The following is a 19504-nucleotide window of genomic DNA, read 5'->3' on the forward strand; positions in this document are numbered from 1 at the left end:
TAACACCTGGGGGCACAGAAAAACTAGTCCTGCGGGTTGCGCTGACGTCACACTGCCTTGAACAGGTGTGCTGAACCGTGACAGCCTATGAGCACTTTTGTAAATACCACATACATGTATCTGTTATATAATCTCCAAGCAGATGTGTGCGTCAGACTTATTTTGCACGGCGTTTTGTGTCATTTTCTATGTTTCACAGTGCTGTGTTTGTGTGTTTGTGTTTGTGTGTGTTTGAATATGTGTGTGTGTGTGTCCGCGTCCGTGTGTGTGTGTGTTGGATTCTTTAACATGCATGTGTCTGATGACCCAACAACATTCCATTCAACTCACAAGTCAGCTTGGCTGTCTTTTTAATGGTCTCATTGCCAATTCTGTACCAAAATCTCATACCATACACATTCCTGAGAGTCTACAGAACTGTGAAAAGGTAAGGAACTACTGTAAAAAAATTACTTTTGTGCTTGCCATCAACACCGTCAATATTTTCAGTTTTTAAGAGTTCGTTGATGGGGCTATTCATATTGTGTGATCAACATCTAAACAAGTAGAAAGGCAATGTTTGAAAGCAAAACTAGACAAACAAACTACTGCTCTGTCTATTCGTACTCAAACACATTAATATCTACGATGACCAGCTTCTCCAGCTCTGTCCTACCACTTGCTACATAATGTAATAGAGCAACACAGAGTGTCTGCTACTCTCCATTAATCATATAAGAAAAATGAGAAGAAACGGAGCAAAATGTTTGCAAGTTAAGTGATTCTTGCGAATGACTGTGTCGTCGCCATTAATTCAAACGGACATCAGTTGATGACGCTGTGGATCCAGTCCAGATATTTGGCCACCATGGTGTACAGTCCGAGCTGACCGGGTCGGCCGCAGCCCTGGTCAGTTCCCGTACTGACCACCCCGGCCAGGTACCACCGGGTCCTCCCGTCGTTCCCGCGGGACACCATGAAGGGTCCGCCCGAGTCGCCAGGGCAGGCGTCCCGCCCTCCCGCGAGGTCTCCCGCGCAGAACATCCGGGAGGTGTAGTGTGCGGTGGGCCGGCCCGCGGCCTCCATGGCACGCTCACACGTGCCGTGGGACTGGACGGGCAGGGCGATCTGCTGCAGGATCTGGGCGGTGGGCGTGTCCCCGTCGCCGAGACGACCCCACCCAACGACGGTACCGGTCGTGCCAACCTCACTCATCCTCAGTCCTGAAAAAAATCAAAACAGTTTTCTTTAACTTTACATCGTAGAGTGACGGACTAATTACTCGGCTAACCGACATCTATCGCACCGCAGTCACCCCTCAGTAAGGCTGTAGCTGCATAGTTCCATTTTATAACTTTTATTCAGCCTTTTATTCAGTTTAGAACTTTTATTGGTAGGCTGAATAAAAGTTCTTAGAACATGGCCACTACAACTCAGGAACCCCCGAGTGGGCGAGCGACCGTATCTACCCATAACTATGCGGCTCCAGATGTCTCACTGAAGGATGACTGTGGTGAGATAAATGTCGGTTAGCTGAGGACTCTACTATATAGCTTTCATTTCGCATAAAAATGAATTTTGCGCAGCCAAGTCATTGCTTGATCTTGAGTTGATGATTACCTTGCCGCACGTTTGTGGGTAGGCACACGGGTCTGATCCATGGTCCCAGCACGACTGCGTCCCGGAGCTCTAACAGCGCTATATCGTAATCAAAGGCGTCACTGTAACGGTCATAGTCCTCATGAATGTACGCCTTCTTCACAGGTACATACTGGGCATGCGCGGTCTTTGAAGTGCCAGGCAGGGACCTTTCAGTTAGACCTGCATGGAATTGGAAAATGATTTCGTATGACGTTAACCTAACAAGTTGATATTCTAGTTGATACATTGAAGAGAACAAGATAATTCGAAAATCATTAAATAAACAGATATAGTGGTATCTATACGTTAAGTAATAGTAGAAATAAACTCCAGAACAACTTTTCTTGAAACAAACGTACCTAAACCTACAACAATGTCGGTGTCAATGTTGCCATGGCGATATACTTCTCCCGTGATGCAGTGCGCGGCGGTGACGACCCATCTTGATCTCAGTAGAGAAGCGCCACAGAAATATTTGTTGTTCCCCTGCAAATAGAAGGTAGGAATGGCGACAGTAATCTTGCATGTAGCAAACGCTGTAGATGATCGAAGGCCCACCTTTTGTCATTAGCGGCCGGACTGGACCAAACTGGGCTGTTTAACGTAGTGACGCCAGCGATGACGTATTTCACAAGTATGTTTTGTCTGTTACATGCTTTACTTTGTCATCAACAACTGGGCATTGCATGTTGGCCATATACAGGGATACTGACTGAGCCCATACCTGTTCTGTCTTTAGAAACAGCGCTGTTTGCCACGGCCATGCCCCTTTTTTCGAGTCGGTGCCTCCATCGATGCGCGACCGGGGCCTGTCCCTCCCGCCCACAGGGACAAGTCCCACAGGGAAGTGCAGATGACGGATGCGGCTATGACGGGTACGAACCAACCTCGTTGGTACGATGCCACAATCCGTGACATCAGATTGCCTCTTCCTGTCCCGGGGCTGTTCTGCCGGTTGAGGGGTGACAGGTGGACTTGTTCTTGCCACATCTTCTTTGGGTGTTGACAATTCGACTGATGTAGAAGAAGCTGTTGTCGATTCTAGGGAACAAATGGAAACACTCATGCTCCGAAATGCCAAACTGCTTCTGTACTACATCCTACATGTTTCTGAAGTCACGCTCTATATTCAAAGTTGCATTTCTAAATGTCTCTGTTGCTCCTATTGTTAGAAGATGCGGAAAGTTACCTCACCTGTTGGAACAGTTTGGAGTGTTGACGACTCCATTGGTGCTGGACCCACTGTTGTCAATTCTGTTGAACAGATAAAACAAGAAATATTTTCAAAAAGCTGCACATTGCAGCGAGGTTAGTGAACGTTATGGCACCTAATGCCATCGCTTTTGATTTTCACTGGCATCTCTTCTTTGGCAACCTAGGCATTTGTAGAGACAATCAAATTAGTAGCTATAATGGGCGAAGAAACCATCTTAAAGCATCACGTTAAAAGAGATCTAAATGATGGACGAATATTTCATACATAATATTCCAACCCTAGTTTCTTTAAAGTTATCCCACCTGCTGGAAGAATAGTGCCAGCCCACGCCATGAGGCTGGTGACGTTAGTGTAGAACCCATAGCCCCTGCCGTCACACACCGGAGATACGCCCCAACTCACAAGACCGGTCAGAACCCATCTCTGCGACCTTCCAAAAGAGAAACATAAGCAGAACTAGGATTGAACTAGATGACGCTTTTATAAAGAGCGCAACAAGAACTAGCAAGTATACAATGAAAGACAATTGTTGCATGCCACAGAACTACGGTTTAAATTCTACAGAAAGGCGTATGAGACATCTGCTTGGAGATTACCTGTCCTCCTTCTTGACGTGCTTGACGACGAAAGGTCCCCCGGAGTCCCCCCGGCAGGCGTCCCGGGGCCCTCCGCTGTCCCGGGCCCGGTGTCCCGCACAGAACATCCTGTCCGTGTACGACAGGGCCTGTTCAGATTTGCTGGTGCTGATTTCGCGCAGGCACTCGCCGTCGCTGCGTATGGGCAGCTTCACCTGCTGAAGGTGCTTGGCGGGCCGCCATGACTTTGATGAGGTCACACCCCAGCCAGTGACGTAACCAGACTTCTCTCGTCTAAATTCGTCAACTTTGGGTAAACGGAAATAAGATAATAAGTTAGATAGTGAAGTAAGGAAGGTCTGAGGTCTTAGACATACAATTGTACTTTCTCATTGGTCGAAACCACCCAGTCAACCTTGATTTATTTCCAAAGTCGGCACTTTTGACCTCTAAGAGAAAGAACGAAATCCAGACGTACCGAAGCTGACGTAGGTCGAGTAGCCCAAGCCAATCAGTGATTACGTTACTTTTTTTTATGACGGAAAACACACAGTTCTGATCTAAACCCAGCGATTACTCTTAATGTCGGTACCTTCGATGTCTCCGGGCAGACACACTGTCCTGACGTAAGGTCCGAACGTCACCGGGCGGGACAGACGGATTAAGGCAATGTCGTAGTCGTAATCAAGACGCTCGTGGTCGTACCTGGGGTGTACGTGAAGCTCTCGGATTCCAAAGTCGTGTACTTCGTTGCCAAGGTCTTTGTCACTGCGTGCCAACATCCCTGAGATAAACAGCTACAAATTACCTACAATCTTACTCCCTTCGTGCTTGCGGTATTAGCAACATTAAGAACCCTATCTTTGTCGTGATATATAGTCACTGTGACTTAATGAACACATGATAAATATTACATTTTGACAGTTTTCATTCGTGAGAGTGTTGGATAGCATCTATTTGTTCCAAGGATGAAACGGACATTGAGTGATACAATGATATATCATCTTTTCTATGATGAGTGTACTCCATTGCAAAATATTCCTACCACATTACGAAACAAATAGATGAGAACGTAACACCGATTGTGACAAGCTCACCCAAATATATCCTGTACTCCTCGATGTTTCTGTCAGGCGGAAAGCAGTGTGCCGCTGACATGACCCACTCACCGGTCACCAACACTCCTCCGCAGTGGAAGTTATAATTACTCTGAAACAGAGACATCTTGTAACCATGGGGATTGCTATGAATGATGATGACAGCAAAATGACTGAATCAACATTTACTAAAAACATCTTGTGAGCAGGGATAAAGTAAAATGTTTTGCGCTGTACGGATCGATGATTACAAATGAAGAGATTTAGCCTAGAACAATGGCAATGAATGTTAGAACCATGCATTATCTTAGGCAAACGGACCCATTTGGGTTTCGAAAGACTCATGTAGTAGTTTTTTGCTGACCTTCCGGACGCTTCTACCTCCGTCCCCAACAAAGATGGCGGCTTGCCAAGGCCAGGCTCCATGTCTTGCGGTCACCCCGCCTATGATTTTGCCTCTGACCGGAGGAGTTGTCCGCCCTGATACGCCACACAGCGAATAGTCTGTCAAGTAAGCAACAGCAAATATCAAAGTCGTGTCATATTACTAGTCTCTACCAGATTCCTGCCTGGCCGAATAGGGGACTTAAGCCAAGCTAGGAATAAAAGCCTGGTAAGAGTTAATTGGCCTAGGATTGTTGGCCGGCCTGGCAAACTGTACTTCTCGGCCATCCGACTCTTCTGGCGTGTTTTCTGCCAATTTCTACAATTTTTCCAGAGACCTATGGAGCCTGGTAGAGGTTATCATATTGCATTGAATACATGCAGTGTATTGAAGTGGTTTCTAGTGTAGATGGCAATAATTTGACAAACTTGGTGGGTTCTATTATCATCAAAGAGTAAAGTTACCGATGCTGTTGCTAGTCACGTTCGATACGAGCCACTCCAAAGTCAAGTAGTCCTTTAAGACGAAGAAATGTTCCCTTGGAGGATCAGATGCTATTTTCTGGAGCTGTGACTTGACGATGTTCTTCCCTACGCCGATGCAGAACACTTCGACGTCTTCGTCCTCCCTCAACTTCTGCGCCTCTGCCGAAGGGTCGCCACCCATGTTGTGAACCCCTGAAACATCGTAGACATGTTTTCTCTTTTGAAACGATCCCAAAATTTATAAATGTATCGACTGTATCATTGAAGGTTATTTGATACATACTGATTTTTCAGTAATGATGATCAAAGTCAGGGAACAAGTTTATAAGTGTTCTCATAAGGGTACGAAACGAACTCAAATCTCACAACGTTTGGAGCGCTCAAGATGTCCTCAAATCTCAGCCGAAATTTTGAAATATAACACGTTAATCGTACTTACCGTCTGTGATAAGTATAACCGCTTGTTTAGCCGCCCGTTCAGGAAAGACCTGTTGGCTGGCGACTATCATGTTCTCCCTGAGAAACTTCAGAGCCTCCCTCGTGTTCGTGCCGCTGTCTGTCACAAACGATACATAAATTAATCAATACATCAATCAATCAATCAGTAAAATTTACTACTCTACCTTTTCTGCCGTAGTTGCACTTCCTAGAGGCCCAGTGGAGGTCATTGGACATTTACCACGGTAGGATAGTGAACTGCTCAGTTAGACACACAGGTCACGTCAGTTCCCTAATACCATAATTGAAAATAATTGACAACATACTTATTTCCTTGGACAGGTTAGACCAGTCGACATTGTCAAGGCGGCCCAGTGTATCTTGGACGGACAGGACCTCTTGTTTGGAGAATAGCACCTTTGTTTTGGACGCGAACGCAATAGCACCAACTCGAGTTCCGCCAGGAAGAGTAGATACTCCAACCTATAAGTATTTGATAGGGGAAAAGTTACAATTGCTATTGTAAGTGCAAAGTATGTGTCAAAGACGCGTCACAATCTTGGCTACAGATTTAACATAGCATAAGCACACAAACGACAGCACTGCATAAAAATAAAGACTGAACGATTCTAAGCTGATTTGGACGGGGGGCGGTATAGGCTTCCAGGCACTTTGACCCATTTCTGTAAGTCACGTGTCAGTTATTCTGTCTGCGCATGCGACCCACAATTAAGTTTGTCGCACATACATCTTACTTTGTTGTACCCACCGCTCAGCCACACTGAACGTTTGCATTTCACAGCCTTTACTTCATTGATATTCACTTAAGATAGAAACTCTTCCAACGGTGATAATGGTGGTATGGAAATAAAGCTTACCTTCCCAATAAGAGCCTTTGCGAAATCAACAGAAGCATTGAACTGGTGGTCACCGACACTTTCCGAAGCGTCAAAGACAAAGTACAGATCCAGTCCGTTGGGGTTGTTTGTGTCGAGGAACCTGGCTCTGGACCCCCTGCATTGGTCTCGGTTGTTTCTATCCACATGGCTGGAACAGGACGCATGCGCGAGGGCGTCCAATCTCATGCCGAAGTTTGCTGCAACATCCGGGACACTGTCGAAGTCGTTTGGCCCTAAATGTGGAAATTTCATGCCTACATTACCTTGTGACGTCGTAAGGTACCCCATTTTACCGCTATGTGCCTTTACATGTAATCTGTGATGAATTGTTTCAGTAAATGTGCTGGTGTATCAAGAATGGGGAAATTGTACAACTTCACTAAAACAAGTCTAGAACATTGTGGATCTTGATTAGTTTTACCGACATTTTTACCAAGAACTGTAAACTTCCAATCGCCACGATCCTTCCTACTCCCAATTTTACTTACCCAAGCACCGCGTGTCCTCTCCCGACCATTCTCCGGACCGCAGGCACTTCCGTCTCCGGGACCCGAGCATCTCGTACCCAGGGTTGCAGTGGAAGATGATGACGTCGTGACGATTGTAGCTGTTCCCTGTCTTCCTGCCGTTAACTGGCGTCGGTAGAACTGGGCAATCGGACCCTAAAAGTGCCACAGGAAAAATTAGCAAGAGGCACACAAAAAAACCGGACGTTGAACATCAGCTGTTACCGTCTAACAATGTAAACAGTATGCATTCAATCTTATACAGTTCTAGTTCTAGGAGCAAGGATGAGACCCACCAGTAACCCTTTCAGCTTTTTGTCCGCTATCATACGGGCCATTTCTACACACAGTATTAACACATGTAAAATTATAGCACAAATACAATTCAATTATATTACATTACATTTCAGTCACCATCGTGCTTTGATTTGTTTACTTCATTCTTAATCTATTATCCCTTTCATTTTCGGTAAGCAAGAAACCAAGCCATGAATGAAATATCAACATACTTTCATCGTCACAGGTTGTGTCGGTGCCGTTCCATGTGCCGTCCTCTCTGCAGGTTCTCTTCGGGGACCCGTACAGGGTGTACCCGCTGAAGCACGAGAAGTGCACGGTGGACCCGACGGATGTCCTTGTGCCTACCCGCCTGCCGCTCTCCGGTGATCTTATACTCGGACACTGAAGGGCTGTTGCTGCAATAGTCCAGAACGACACATTGCAATTACACGTAGCAAGCTCCGGCAACCGACCGACCGAATGCCCTAGTGTCTGTGGCCAAGTGTCTATGGCCGACTGATCGAATACCATTATTATGTATCATATGTATACCATCATTGCATGTAGCTCGCTCATAAATACACTATATGAATACTCAAAACTGTGGCACTAGAATATCGTCATATCTAGTTTAATCACAATTTTTGTCACGTTCTGTTGAACACAGCACACTGGGTGCGCCATTTGAAGGAGCTATGAAGCGAAAGTCATAAAACCAAGTTTTGCCTTAAGTAGGACCAAGTAGCAGTGGCTTTTTTTTTGGGGGGGGGGCTAAGTTTGTTCCCTTTCCCATGTTGGCCGATGTTGAAAATCGCGAATAAGCGTAAGGCTTTCACAGAAGTGTGGTAGAAAAAAAGTTGGAAGAACAACCATGCAACTTTTTCAGCTCTGTTGCTCTCTGTCGAAGAAGTCTAGTCTAGGGTAGTACGCGGGCTTTGATCATTTATCTACACCAGTTTCATTTTTTTAACAACGTTTAACAGTGTATCAGAAACAATACACAGTAAGTGTGCGTCTACTACGGGCTATGAGGCCACCTCAACTATCTCCCAATGGTTCTCCAAACACGCAGGAGCGTACACAGTACAGCCATAGATTTGATACTAGTCTAGTAGACAGTAGTATGGTTGACTCGTGTTGCAGGTGGTAAATTACCAATTTGCAATATAAGGGTACCGGGGTAATATAATCTCAATACTTGACAGGACATATAGTACAACACATGTACGTCGTCTTCAGGATTTGACAGTATAAAATGTTAGTGTTTATAACGAGATTGGCTTATTTACTAGACTGTTTTATTTTCTACTCGGTGTCTCTTGTTCCCGAATGGTACCCAGTTTGGGGTCATCTCAGGTCAGGATGAAAGAACGCCCCACCCAACAATGCCCCGTTCCAGAACATCTTTATGCCTCGAAGTCGAACCTGGCAACCGGTCTAGTAAACAGAGCAGTTCTAGCTTTCCCCGAGAACGCACGTGTTTTTCACCCGTGCCGTTTGAGAAGTATTTTCGCGCGTATAACAGATTATTTGGCATTCATAATGCCAAAGTCAGGTAAAGAAAAGAGATTCGGTGTCACCAGGACACAAGGAGCCGCTAAGTCGGCGCAGAGAGACGCTCTCCACAGAGAAGAGCGAGAGTCAAGAACGGAGCAGCAGTTTGGTGAGCATCAACAACTTTTAAGTCAAACTGACTTGTACACTTTACTTGTTAACATACATAGTTGCCTATTCCTTTATCTGTGTACATGTATGACTTAGGTAACTGAAACCTTTGTTATCAATGCCAACAAAGTCCATTTTGTCCACGTTTAGATTTCCTGCTTCCCTCCGGATTAACCCTCCCGCTGCCACAGCGTGTAGAGGAGGAGACCCGAGCTTTCAGCGCTCGGCCTCACGACAAGGTACGGACACTCAGTTTTAACGTGTCCTCACCAAAGCACAATGAGGTCTTAGCTGTTATTCAGAAGTCTATGTGTTTCCTTATCTTTCTTGAAGGAAGGAAAATAATAGCTATACAGTATGATGTGTTCAGACATCGTCTTCATCTTCCTCTTTCCAAATTCATTATCTTTCCAAATGAATTTGTGCAGAATCTAGGTTCTACGACTTTATCATTGATCAATGTTACCATTATAACGCTTTCAGGCGGTTTTAACGAAACGCCCAGTGACGCAAAAGCGCAGGGACGGAAGGAAGAAGCCCTACGGAACGTCATGGCGGGCCGGTGACGGAGAGTTCACGGACGACGATCGGAGCCCCAGCCGGGGCAGACAGGGACAGGACAGACACGGTTCAGGACAGCTGAAGACGTGTCAACAAGACACATCGTGCACTACGTACAAGGTAACTTAGGACACTTGAACCTTCAACGTATCCTCACCAAAACACCCTGTGATCCTCTGTTGGTATGTAGTAGTGTTTAACGGACAGATTTACAAACAGGACGTGTTGTTTCGAATTTTCGATAGTCTTTTTATCCGACAGGCATTATTCTAATTTGTCGTATCGACATCTGACCCTTACAATCCCAGCATAATGATAGATACTGAACTGATATTGCCCTAGCTAAACTAGAAAAAAACAGAAATCATAGCCTTTTCCCACGTGCTTAGTAATTCAGCACCATGGACGGGTACATTTCGTTGTGCGTGGACGATTTTTTGGTGACAAGGATATGTGTGATCGCTTTCCCGTATTTCTATTCATACTCAAGTAAGTAGTCGAAAGCCTGTCCTGTTTACCTGTATGTAAATGGCTATTTAAGGTTCCGGGTCGGAGTTCAAATCTTACCTGCGGAAGGGTGCTGTAATAGGCCGGAAGTGCGCTGTTGTCTCCCTCAATTTTGCTCCCTATTGGCTGGTGTAAACGTTGTTATCACATGGATTTTTTTTCATTATTCACTCATATAGCTTCTCTGCCAGGTAGGCCATTGTCTTCGGAAATTCGTTTTTTTTTCTAAGCAGCTTCGATAAAAAATGTTACCAAATGATGCTTTTCGTGTCCGAAATCGACATTTCTACATCTTCTACCCCAAATAAAGAGGCAACAGACGATATCAATACGTTTCTCTGAAAGAAGCAAGTAACGGCTTTTCACAGTAATGATTACTTTTTGCGTCCTACATTTCTTAGCTGAACTGTAGCCCTTTGGCTACCTTTGGCTAATTTTGAAGGGCTACCTCCAAAATTGTAAGAGAAACTCCGGTCCAAGACCTTAACACCAGGGACTCCCCTTGCTTGGCAGACCAAGCTATGTTTGCATTCCACCAAACTAACATAACAGCATAATCATACTTTGTTCAATGGTAACCTTTCAGACCGCTGTGTCAAAGCGCACGAGTACAACAAAGCGCAGAGACAGAAGGAGCCAGCCATACGACACCTCATGGCTGTCCGGAGACGAGTCAGAACAGGACGACGAAGAAGATTACAGGAGCTCCAGCCGGGGCAGGCCGCGCCAAGACAAGCGCGCCTCACATCATGATAGGTCTTCACGGATCGCGTCCTCCACTCCAACCACTCCTCACATCCCCGCTCCCCCGTCCAGAAAGGAGAAGAGACGGCTGTGTCCTACTCCCATCGTGCTGACACTCCGCCGTGTCGCACCGCCTCCTCAATACAAAGCCGAGGAGGCAGCTGGAGCAACTAAAGAGTACATAGTCGTAAAAAGGAGCGAATCAACCAATTCAAACGTCTGCCATGACGATGCAGGTAGCATAAAGCGCCCTTGCTCTACCTTGGAGGACTCGGAAGAGTCCCGTCGTCAAGATGGCAAAGGCAGCAAACGTCGGATTTCGTACCAAGAGTACATTAACAGATGCAGGAGTGGTGACAGAAGAAACGTGACCGCCGGTGCAGCTACAGTGCATGACGGCACCAAAGTCAAAGTCTCGGATGAGACGGAGAAGAGTCCAACTTCCGATCGCGATCGCCGAGTGATCAAAGCACGGCGGCGGATGAGCCAGCACGAGCTAGCGGAAGTCTCGTCACAAATACGCGCCCGTAAAGAGGCACTGTGCCCTCTGGCAGCAGAGAAGAAGACGACCGCCCCCATAAGCCGCCCTACCTCGTCCGGCTCAGCTGATGTGAGTGCCGCTGCACCAACCCAGGAAGAAACACCTGCAGTCAGTACAGACGGCGATACCGCAGGCGTACGTCATGGACGGCGTGACGTCATCAAGCACAAGCCGACGTCATCGAGATCAAACATTGGGAAGACGCTCATCGAGTTCATCAAAAGAGAGGAGGAGAAGATCAGAAGAGACCAAAAGCTCCGGGAGCTCTTCCGCAAAAAGGCGGCGGCGCTGGCGGCGAAGATTGGAGGTAGAGGAGCCAGCCGCAGCAGCGGGCCTCCAGCGGCAGCGGAGTTACAGGAGAAGTTGGTCAGATCGGACTCCCCAAAACGTCGGGACGGACGTCTCCGGCACAGCCTGGGTCAGTCACAGATTCCTCCTAGCGACCAGGAGACGGATATCAGACCACCGGCCCAGCAGTACCCTGTCCAACAGCTCATCCAACCAAGTAACATTTCACAGGTGAGTAGGTATAAACTATATATCAGCAGTTTTCATTAATTGATAAAGACTGTCATGTGAAAAATATCAAACAAAGACGGCAAGTATCCAAACGTTGTGCGTGGGTTAGCTCTGTATATCTTGGAAATATTATGTTATGGGCGTGATGCCATGAGATCAAGAAAAGTATATTCTTTCAAATGACAACTTGAAACTAAATTTTACAAGTGAGTAAGATGTCCAGCATAGTGTACTAGTGATTTTAAAGGTATCAGCGATCAGTGTTTAAACATGTCGACATGGACGTGATTTTAAGTGCTTCTTGACCTCATGTCCGTTTGGAAACATCCTTGTCTAACAGATGTCACAGAGCGGTGGGAATGCACAACGTCTCCTAGCGGCGACGGCTGTCGCTGCACCACTCCAAAACGTGCCACATGGTGTCCGGACGGACAACCCGAGAGACAACAGGCTCCGTGACATCGTGCCTGATGGTGTCCGTACGGACAACCCGAGAGACAACAGGCTCCGTGACATCGTGCCTGATGGTGTCCGTACGGACAACCCGAGAGACAACAGGCTCCGTGACATCGTACCTGATGGTGTCCGGACGGACAACCCGAGAGACAACAGGCTCCGTGACATCGTACCTGATGGTGTCCGGACGAACAGCCAGGCAGGACACAGCAGCGCCCACAGATACATGACGTCATCTCGTCCTGACCAGTTCCCTCCAAGTGACGTCAGACAGGTGAGTTCTATCCCGGAGTCCTCATTCATGTGTTGATCTGGATTTTTTCCTTTATCCTTTCTCTTTGGTGCTTTTTAATGTTCCATCGGAGTGGTGGCATTAGCTGAATCGTCACAGTAACAGCCATTTGGAGTCTTTCCAACATATTTCTTGTGGACACCAGTGCGGTATACCCTCCGATATGGCATTTAATGCTTTACTTGCCTAAAAAAACATAAGCCGGAGATAGGATTCTCTTATTCAGATCATTAATTAACATAGGCTATTTTAGATGTGCTTCAGGCGCCGTTCAGGGGATAACACACTGCTTGTTACGGTTTTTATTTGAATTTCAAAAATTGTCTCCCTCCACCACCGCAGTCACGTGTTGAACCGCACCTCACACGGCCGGATGGGCGTCTGCAGGGTTACAAACGGCAGCCAGGGACCACGTCAGACTTGCGTCGTCCTGCTGATGAAAACGCCCACAGACGACGGCGCGCGCCACGATCTTCAACTCAGACACCCCTGAGGTCCATGCCCATCCAGGCTGTGTATACAGCGAAGGAAATTGAACAGGTCAGATAACAAACGGAACATCGATGGTTCATACAGTGTACTTTTCTGACAACCATTTTCTTGTTAACCATTTCTTTAAATTAATAAACATGTCACTATATTTTTTTAAACTTGTTCCTACACGTAGATCAGCATCCCCTATACTCTTACAAATGTCATCTTTTGTGCAGATGGCATTCGCTTTTTTTACACGGAAATTAACTTTTTCTCACAGGGCATTCGCTCCATAAGAAATGCCGATGCTGAAATTCCCTCCTCACACGAGCAGAGGTTGGCGGCAGTCCCTGCACCTCGGCTGTCCAATCCGGCACTACTGACGTCACTGCCCACCCCTCGGCTGTCCAATCCGCCACTACTGACGTCACTACCCACACCTCGGCTGTCCAATCCGGCACTCCTGACGTCACTGCCCACATCTCGGCTGTCCAATCCACCACTCCTGACGTCACTACCCTCACTACGGCTGGCCAATCCGCCACTCCTGACGTCACTGCCCACACCACGGCTATCCAATCCGCCACTCCTGACGTCACTGCCCACACCACGGCTGTCCAATCCGCCACTCCTGACGTCACTGCCCACACCTCGGCTGTCCAATCCGGCACTTCTGACGTCACTGCGCAAACCCTGGCCGTCCAATCCGCCACCCCTGTCGTCATTGCCCACACCTCAGCAGGTTTTACAGGTCAGATTTTACCTGATGACAAATGATACTGTAGATCATTGTCTTTCCCTGTGTGATGTTAATATTCAACACTGTGCACTCTTCTGCATTAAATCATACGTTCCGTCTTTGACCATGCCTGTGTGGTGATCTTCATGTGACGAGGTCTCTAAGTAAGCGATTAAACGTTGGCACCCATTTTCCCGACAGTTTATGAGGCAGCAAAGAGCCAGTATGTATGGTGAAGCAGCCGCACGTCAGGAGTCTGGCAACGTACAACAGCAGACGTCACTGCCCATGCCTATGACGTCACCGCTCACAATACAGGGTCTTCAGGTCAGTTTTTTCGTTATAACACGGCCACTATTCAGTACACTACTTTCTTCTTCAAGCCAGACATTCAATCGGTCACTTAGGCATATCTTTGTATACGTACTTACGGGGTACCAAAATTGCGTGTAATATACTACCCCTTAAACTGCCAAACCCGGATATATCCGGCACACATATACATACCCTGTGTGCTGTGCCCGGATATATCCGGGATAGTGCATTCCCCTGAAGTAGCAGCTTTGCGCGCGTGTAGCGCACGAACCCCGGAAGTTAGGGACTTCGGCATTGTTTGGGGGTTTCTTTTTAGAGGTCAGCAGTCAACACTGGCACTGATAGCAGTTAATAGGGCTGAAACTCTGGCAGTTTAAGGGCTACAATACCCGAAATATCTTCAAAACTCCTAAACAGGACTTACATGAAATAGGTCTTAACCTCCGTATTGCCATGAAGTTAAACTTTGGTGCCTCTTTTTTTCTCAAAAGAGGAACAACAACCAGCTGCAGGCGGGACTTAACGACAGACCGCCACCATGGGAACCACCTATTGCAGTGGGGTCAGCGACAGCATGGATGCCGATACAGGGCTACCCAAGTATGGGCCGTGAAGCTGCTGTACGTCAGGAGTCAAGTGACGCACGACAGCAGGCGTCACTGTCCACTCCAAAGGCGTCACCGTTCACAACACGTCAGGTTAGTTTTCTTTTTTGTTATAACAGATATCATTCAGTTAACGGTACTTTTTTCTTCTAGCAGCCATTCAATCGGTCAAATTAGCACATACATGTATCCTCTAAATTGGTGCCAAATTTGCTTGTAATGCTACACTATCCTCTAAATCCTAAAGTGGACTTCCACGCAATAGTCTCGGTACTTCGTCTCGGTATTTCGTCATTAACGTAACTTTTGGTGCCTCTTTTTTTAGAAGAAGAAGGAGAGCAACAACAACCAGCCGCAGGCGGGTCAAAAAGGCAAACCAAGGAAACCACCCGTTGCAGTGAAAGCCGGGAAAACCGACAACTTGGGCCCAGCGACAGCATCCACAGGTCGCTCCAGTACCAGAACGGCGATGGCTGTACCATTGATGGCGCCACCGTCAGATATGAACAACAACACAATCACGGCACCAGCGACACCAGCTTTGCCGGCAGTGTTGCCAGACAGGATTCCTCTAGAAGACGCCATTAGACTGTTAGTTGGAACTGAAAGCAAAGATGACCCAAGTCGCCATGTGCATGTGGACAGCCCAATGGCAACAACAGCAGGATCCTCCACAAGCGCTTTTCCCAAGAAGCAAGGTCAGAGCAGCCCAGCTACCAGTACTGGCAAAATGGGACAAAGCAATGGAAGTAGCTCCTTGAACCTCCTGCCAACCAGCCAGCCGACTCGTTTTGGCGACAAAAGGCCTAAGAAGCGTGCGTGCATCGGGACAGATACTAATACAGGCAAACGGTTCAAGCCGCAGAGTAACCTCGCGTCAATGTACAATACGTGTGAGCCTGTCGACATTTCCGACACTTCGTACAACGTGAAGGAAGACGACGGCGTCGACGGCTACGAGACGCCGTGGAACTTCGGCGTCACCCCTAACCTATCCCTGAGCCGCTCAGAGGGCGGGCTGTGGCACTCCTGCAAGCCGGTGAAGAGCTTGAGCAGACCGCCGCCTCTCCCTCCGTTATACCGTCCCCGTCCCCCGGGGCTGGAGCACGTCCAGGACAGCCCTCCCCCGACCAGCCCGGGCTCGCCGCGCCACCCTAGCTACCCGCTCCGCTACGGCGCCACGGGGAGACGCAAACCGATGAATCATTACCTGACGCCGTACCACAGAGTAGGCGTTCTGGAGCACCCCGGCTCCCCGTTACAGTCCACCTCCACATGTCCCGACCACATGGTGGCCAGGTACCAGAACTACCTGTGGATCGAGCCGTACGACTGGACCGACTCCGGGTTGTGCGACATGGTTGACGCGTCAGTCGACTCGGCTGTGCCAAACAAGCAGGAAGAGGGACAACATAATGACGATGCGATGGACATTTGCTAAACAGACTATCAAGTAAAAAAGGCCAAAAAAAGATTTTATTAGCGCTATTTATTTTGTATGATTTTCTTTCGGGGGAGGGGGGGTTTAGAATCATTTCCCGTTGACGATATTATTCGATGGCATTTGTCTCTAAAAATGCCACACCACCAAATGTTAGCCAAACTGTGGCAAACAACATCGTCAACAAAACTGTTTGGCCGTACTTTCGGGACCTTATCAAAACCTGAGCTACACATTTTGGTTTCATTATGTTATTGTATTGTAGCTTATAGGAAAGGAACAAATGTTAACACATGTCAACGCGGCTATGTATGTGTCCTAACTAATGAAATGTGAGATTCAACGTATACCACATTTTACGTGTACAGTATTTGTGACCTGTGATTAAAAAAGGCACTTTTCATTATATTCGAGTCGTTGTCTTACATGTCTAGTTGTCTATGATTTGTAGCAGCTGATATCAAAGACGTTCGTTAGCATCATGGACGAGAACAAATAGGTCAAAGACGGTATTAGTCTGATGTACAACATGTAATGCATGTCTTATAATCTACCTGTACATCAAGAGGCAGCCTATGTGATCGGTGTCGGTCGATGTTGAAAATGGTGAATCAGCGCTGATACCGCCCCCCCCCCACACACACACAGGCACACCCACTAAAGTTATAAACGCCGCCGCTCCAGACGCATGAGAAGGAGACTATGCACTCGTTAATTTTCGCCAGATTTCAGAAAAAAAGTTTTCTTCTTTGAAGATGCTCAACATGACGAAAATGAGCAAATGTGTTGTGTTGTAGCCTAATAGTTATACTTTTAGAAGTGGCATTACTCTTGTAGCCATGAATGTAGCTGTAGAAGTAAAACTAGATGGATAGTTGTTAACGTGGCACCAATGTGGAAGCCATGAATGTAGTTACCAATATTGTAAGTGATATCAATCTACCATGCTAGTGTCACTTTTACTCCTCTTTTTACAACGCTTATGGTGTCTATTTTGTAGCCATCTTGTTTTTTGTAGCCATCTTGTTTTTTTTCCGCCCTATCTCACTATTTTTGCAGTCTGCAGATGGTGTCATCCATAAATTTTACCGTACTTGCTGTGCCTGTGGCCTAACAACGAGTTCTTACGGCATGTCAAAGTATATTTATCCACATTACTAGCAACTTCCTCGGATGGGGCAACGCCACCTTATTTCCGGTGGTCGGGGTCGTCTGGGGCACACTTCCGCACACTTTCCCCAGCCCATTGCTTTTACTTAAGCATCTAGTTTTAGCATGCTAGGATACTGAAAAACGCATTTTACACAAATCCACGGACACTACGTATTATGTATTCAAATCAGCTTCACTATAACTGTTATGTTCCATTTAGCTTTTTCAGTGCAATGAACAGAGGGCCACGGCTTAACGTCTCGTCCTAAGACTACAACACTTCCCTTTACCTTACAAGTATGGAAGATCAACAATAGTTGGTATTATTACCCCCCAACGCCCCAATACCATTTTGATGACAACAGAACCACACAGGTAAGTGGGCCATAGCATTATTAGTTGGATAAGAAATGAAAGTATCATATTTGATAGCTCTCATGGACTTCCTGTCATTGTGAGGAAGTGACAAAGATCAAAGGTGCATGTATTCCTTGACACTTACCTTCTACAGCATCTGTGGCCCCAAGCCCACCAAGGAACGCCAACAGGACAGAAAAGACAAGATGAGCGACCAGCATCTTGCTACAGCGCCTCTTCAATATACCGGTCTTTCCTCAAAACAGCTCAGTCTCAACTGTGGACGACTCATGATAAGGAAGTAAAAGCAGTGCAGACATTTGGCGATGTGCCACGGCCCGGTATCTATTGTTTAGGTCACAGTAAGTAAATTATATGGATAGCGTCAGCGCTCGCATGATTTCGACTGATTTTCAAACAAGAAATGTGTTCCTCTCTGGTCAACATCACAAGCCACGTAGTGCACTCTTTGAATTTAGGAATAGAAGACTTGTTGGCTTTGGTGCCATATTTTGTTGCTTCAATCCTTGTTACAACGTTTATAGTCTATTGTTTTTATCTTCTTTTCTTCCCGTTCTTGCATTTTTAGTCTGCAAGGGATTGGATTTACCTGTAGTGGCCTTACCATCCAAAGAAAATCGGGCTGACGTGTGCTTATGTCCTGACAAACACCGACAAGGAAGTAAGACTAGTGCTGATTCAGTACATGGAGGTGTGCCAAGGAACCGTGACATTGCCCTCTTATACATATCTGTGGGAGGGCAGCAATGAGGAAGCATTAAAAACTGGCGCATAAAAACACACATGACCATGCGCCACACACTGCCCTTCCCTGTTGAATGTTACCACCAGAAGGAATGCAAGGAAAAAGAGATTATGTATCAGTGCCATTCAGCTTAGTTTTAACTTCGGAAAGAAGCCCTTGTTTCGGGTCTGTTTGCCTGCCTGTGTGTCTGTTAGTAAGTAGCGTTCAACTGAGACGCAAGGAGTCGAGGTTGGAGTTAACAGCTTCTTAATGAATTGTTATGATATTTGGTATAATATGAGTTGGTGTTGGTCACTGCAGCAAAAGTCATCCGATTCTAAGTTTGGTTGTTGATTTTCGATCTGAGATGTCCTTTGATGTACTAAGGAAGAAGTGATGTACTTTTGGGCCCGTGACATCTTACTCTGTTAATACAAGGAAATTTTGAATTTAAAAAAAGGAAGAAAAACAGATTTCCATGATACCTTAGAAAAAATATGTCCACGATGAGATGAAAATTTGCACAAGGAGCTAAATTACAGGAGCAGTTATATTTGCATAATTAATGAGGGAATGAATCCGTTGAATTCCATGACAAGACTTTCCAACTTGACCTATGTAACTGAGAAGAGAACATTGATAGATATCAATCATACAAATTAAGACATCATGTTCATATTCAATGCAAAATAATACAATGCCATGATAATGGTATCATGATATTTTTTGCGGTGTTTGAAATTAAACTAAAGCTTATCATCATTAAATATCAACCATGCAACCAGAGGTTCAGTTGCCTAATTTATGAGAAAATGTCACAATAGCCTTCCTTGCCAAGATACGACTTCCATGTCTTGACTGTGTACACGCCAACAAATTCAGGCTGTTGCC

The 19504-nt window shown here is 46.4% G+C and overlaps 3 protein-coding genes across 3 annotated transcripts; 2 read left to right on the forward strand and 1 right to left on the reverse strand.

Annotated features, from left to right (window-relative positions):
* Positions 1-338: 338 nt before the first annotated feature.
* Positions 339-18329, reverse strand: LOC118421805 (complement factor B-like). The gene is made up of 17 exons (XM_035829306.1): positions 18014-18329; positions 7731-7916; positions 7204-7377; positions 6695-6948; positions 6143-6299; positions 5818-5934; positions 5358-5570; positions 4822-5012; positions 4509-4620; positions 4004-4195; positions 3433-3718; positions 3139-3266; positions 2815-2874; positions 2345-2661; positions 1980-2106; positions 1600-1800; positions 339-1202 (listed from the first exon to the last, which is right to left on the reverse strand). The coding sequence occupies exons 1-17, from the start codon at positions 18087-18089 to the stop codon at positions 805-807; spliced, it is 3189 nt and encodes a 1062-aa protein (XP_035685199.1). The 5' UTR covers positions 18090-18329; the 3' UTR covers positions 339-804.
* On the forward strand, positions 10697-12866 carry LOC118421272. Its single transcript, XM_035828493.1, has 2 exons — positions 10697-12037; positions 12378-12866. The coding sequence occupies exons 1-2, from the start codon at positions 10805-10807 to the stop codon at positions 12801-12803; spliced, it is 1659 nt and encodes a 552-aa protein (XP_035684386.1). The 5' UTR covers positions 10697-10804; the 3' UTR covers positions 12804-12866.
* Positions 13190-16765, forward strand: LOC118421271 (proline-rich protein 36-like). The gene is made up of 5 exons (XM_035828492.1): positions 13190-13325; positions 13540-14010; positions 14200-14325; positions 14802-15011; positions 15244-16765. Exons 1-5 carry the CDS (start codon positions 13284-13286, stop codon positions 16357-16359), a joined length of 1965 nt encoding a protein of 654 aa, XP_035684385.1. The 5' UTR covers positions 13190-13283; the 3' UTR covers positions 16360-16765.
* Positions 18330-19504: the final 1175 nt, after the last annotated feature.

This window comes from Branchiostoma floridae, chromosome 8 (genome assembly GCF_000003815.2).
Source record: "Branchiostoma floridae strain S238N-H82 chromosome 8, Bfl_VNyyK, whole genome shotgun sequence".
In the NCBI taxonomy this organism is placed as follows: Eukaryota; Metazoa; Chordata; class Leptocardii; order Amphioxiformes; family Branchiostomatidae; genus Branchiostoma; species Branchiostoma floridae.

Coding starts and splice junctions, on each gene's coding strand:
- LOC118421805 (XM_035829306.1), bottom strand. CDS start 18,089: ATGCTGGTCGCTCATCTTGTCTTTTCTGTCCTGTTGGCGTTCCTTGGT. Junction 6,300..6,694: donor CAAAGGCTCTTATTGGGAAG/GTAAGCTTTATT, acceptor AAATACTTATAG/GTTGGAGTATCTACTCTTCC. Junction 2,107..2,344: donor TGTTTCTAAAGACAGAACAG/GTATGGGCTCAG, acceptor TTCTATTTGCAG/GGGAACAACAAATATTTCTG.
- LOC118421272 (XM_035828493.1), top strand. CDS start 10,805: ATGGTAACCTTTCAGACCGCTGTGTCAAAGCGCACGAGTACAACAAAG. Junction 12,038..12,377: donor AACCAAGTAACATTTCACAG/GTGAGTAGGTAT, acceptor CTTGTCTAACAG/ATGTCACAGAGCGGTGGGAA.
- LOC118421271 (XM_035828492.1), top strand. CDS start 13,284: ATGCCCATCCAGGCTGTGTATACAGCGAAGGAAATTGAACAG. Junction 14,011..14,199: donor CACCTCAGCAGGTTTTACAG/GTCAGATTTTAC, acceptor TTTTCCCGACAG/TTTATGAGGCAGCAAAGAGC. Junction 15,012..15,243: donor CACCGTTCACAACACGTCAG/GTTAGTTTTCTT, acceptor CTCTTTTTTTAG/AAGAAGAAGGAGAGCAACAA.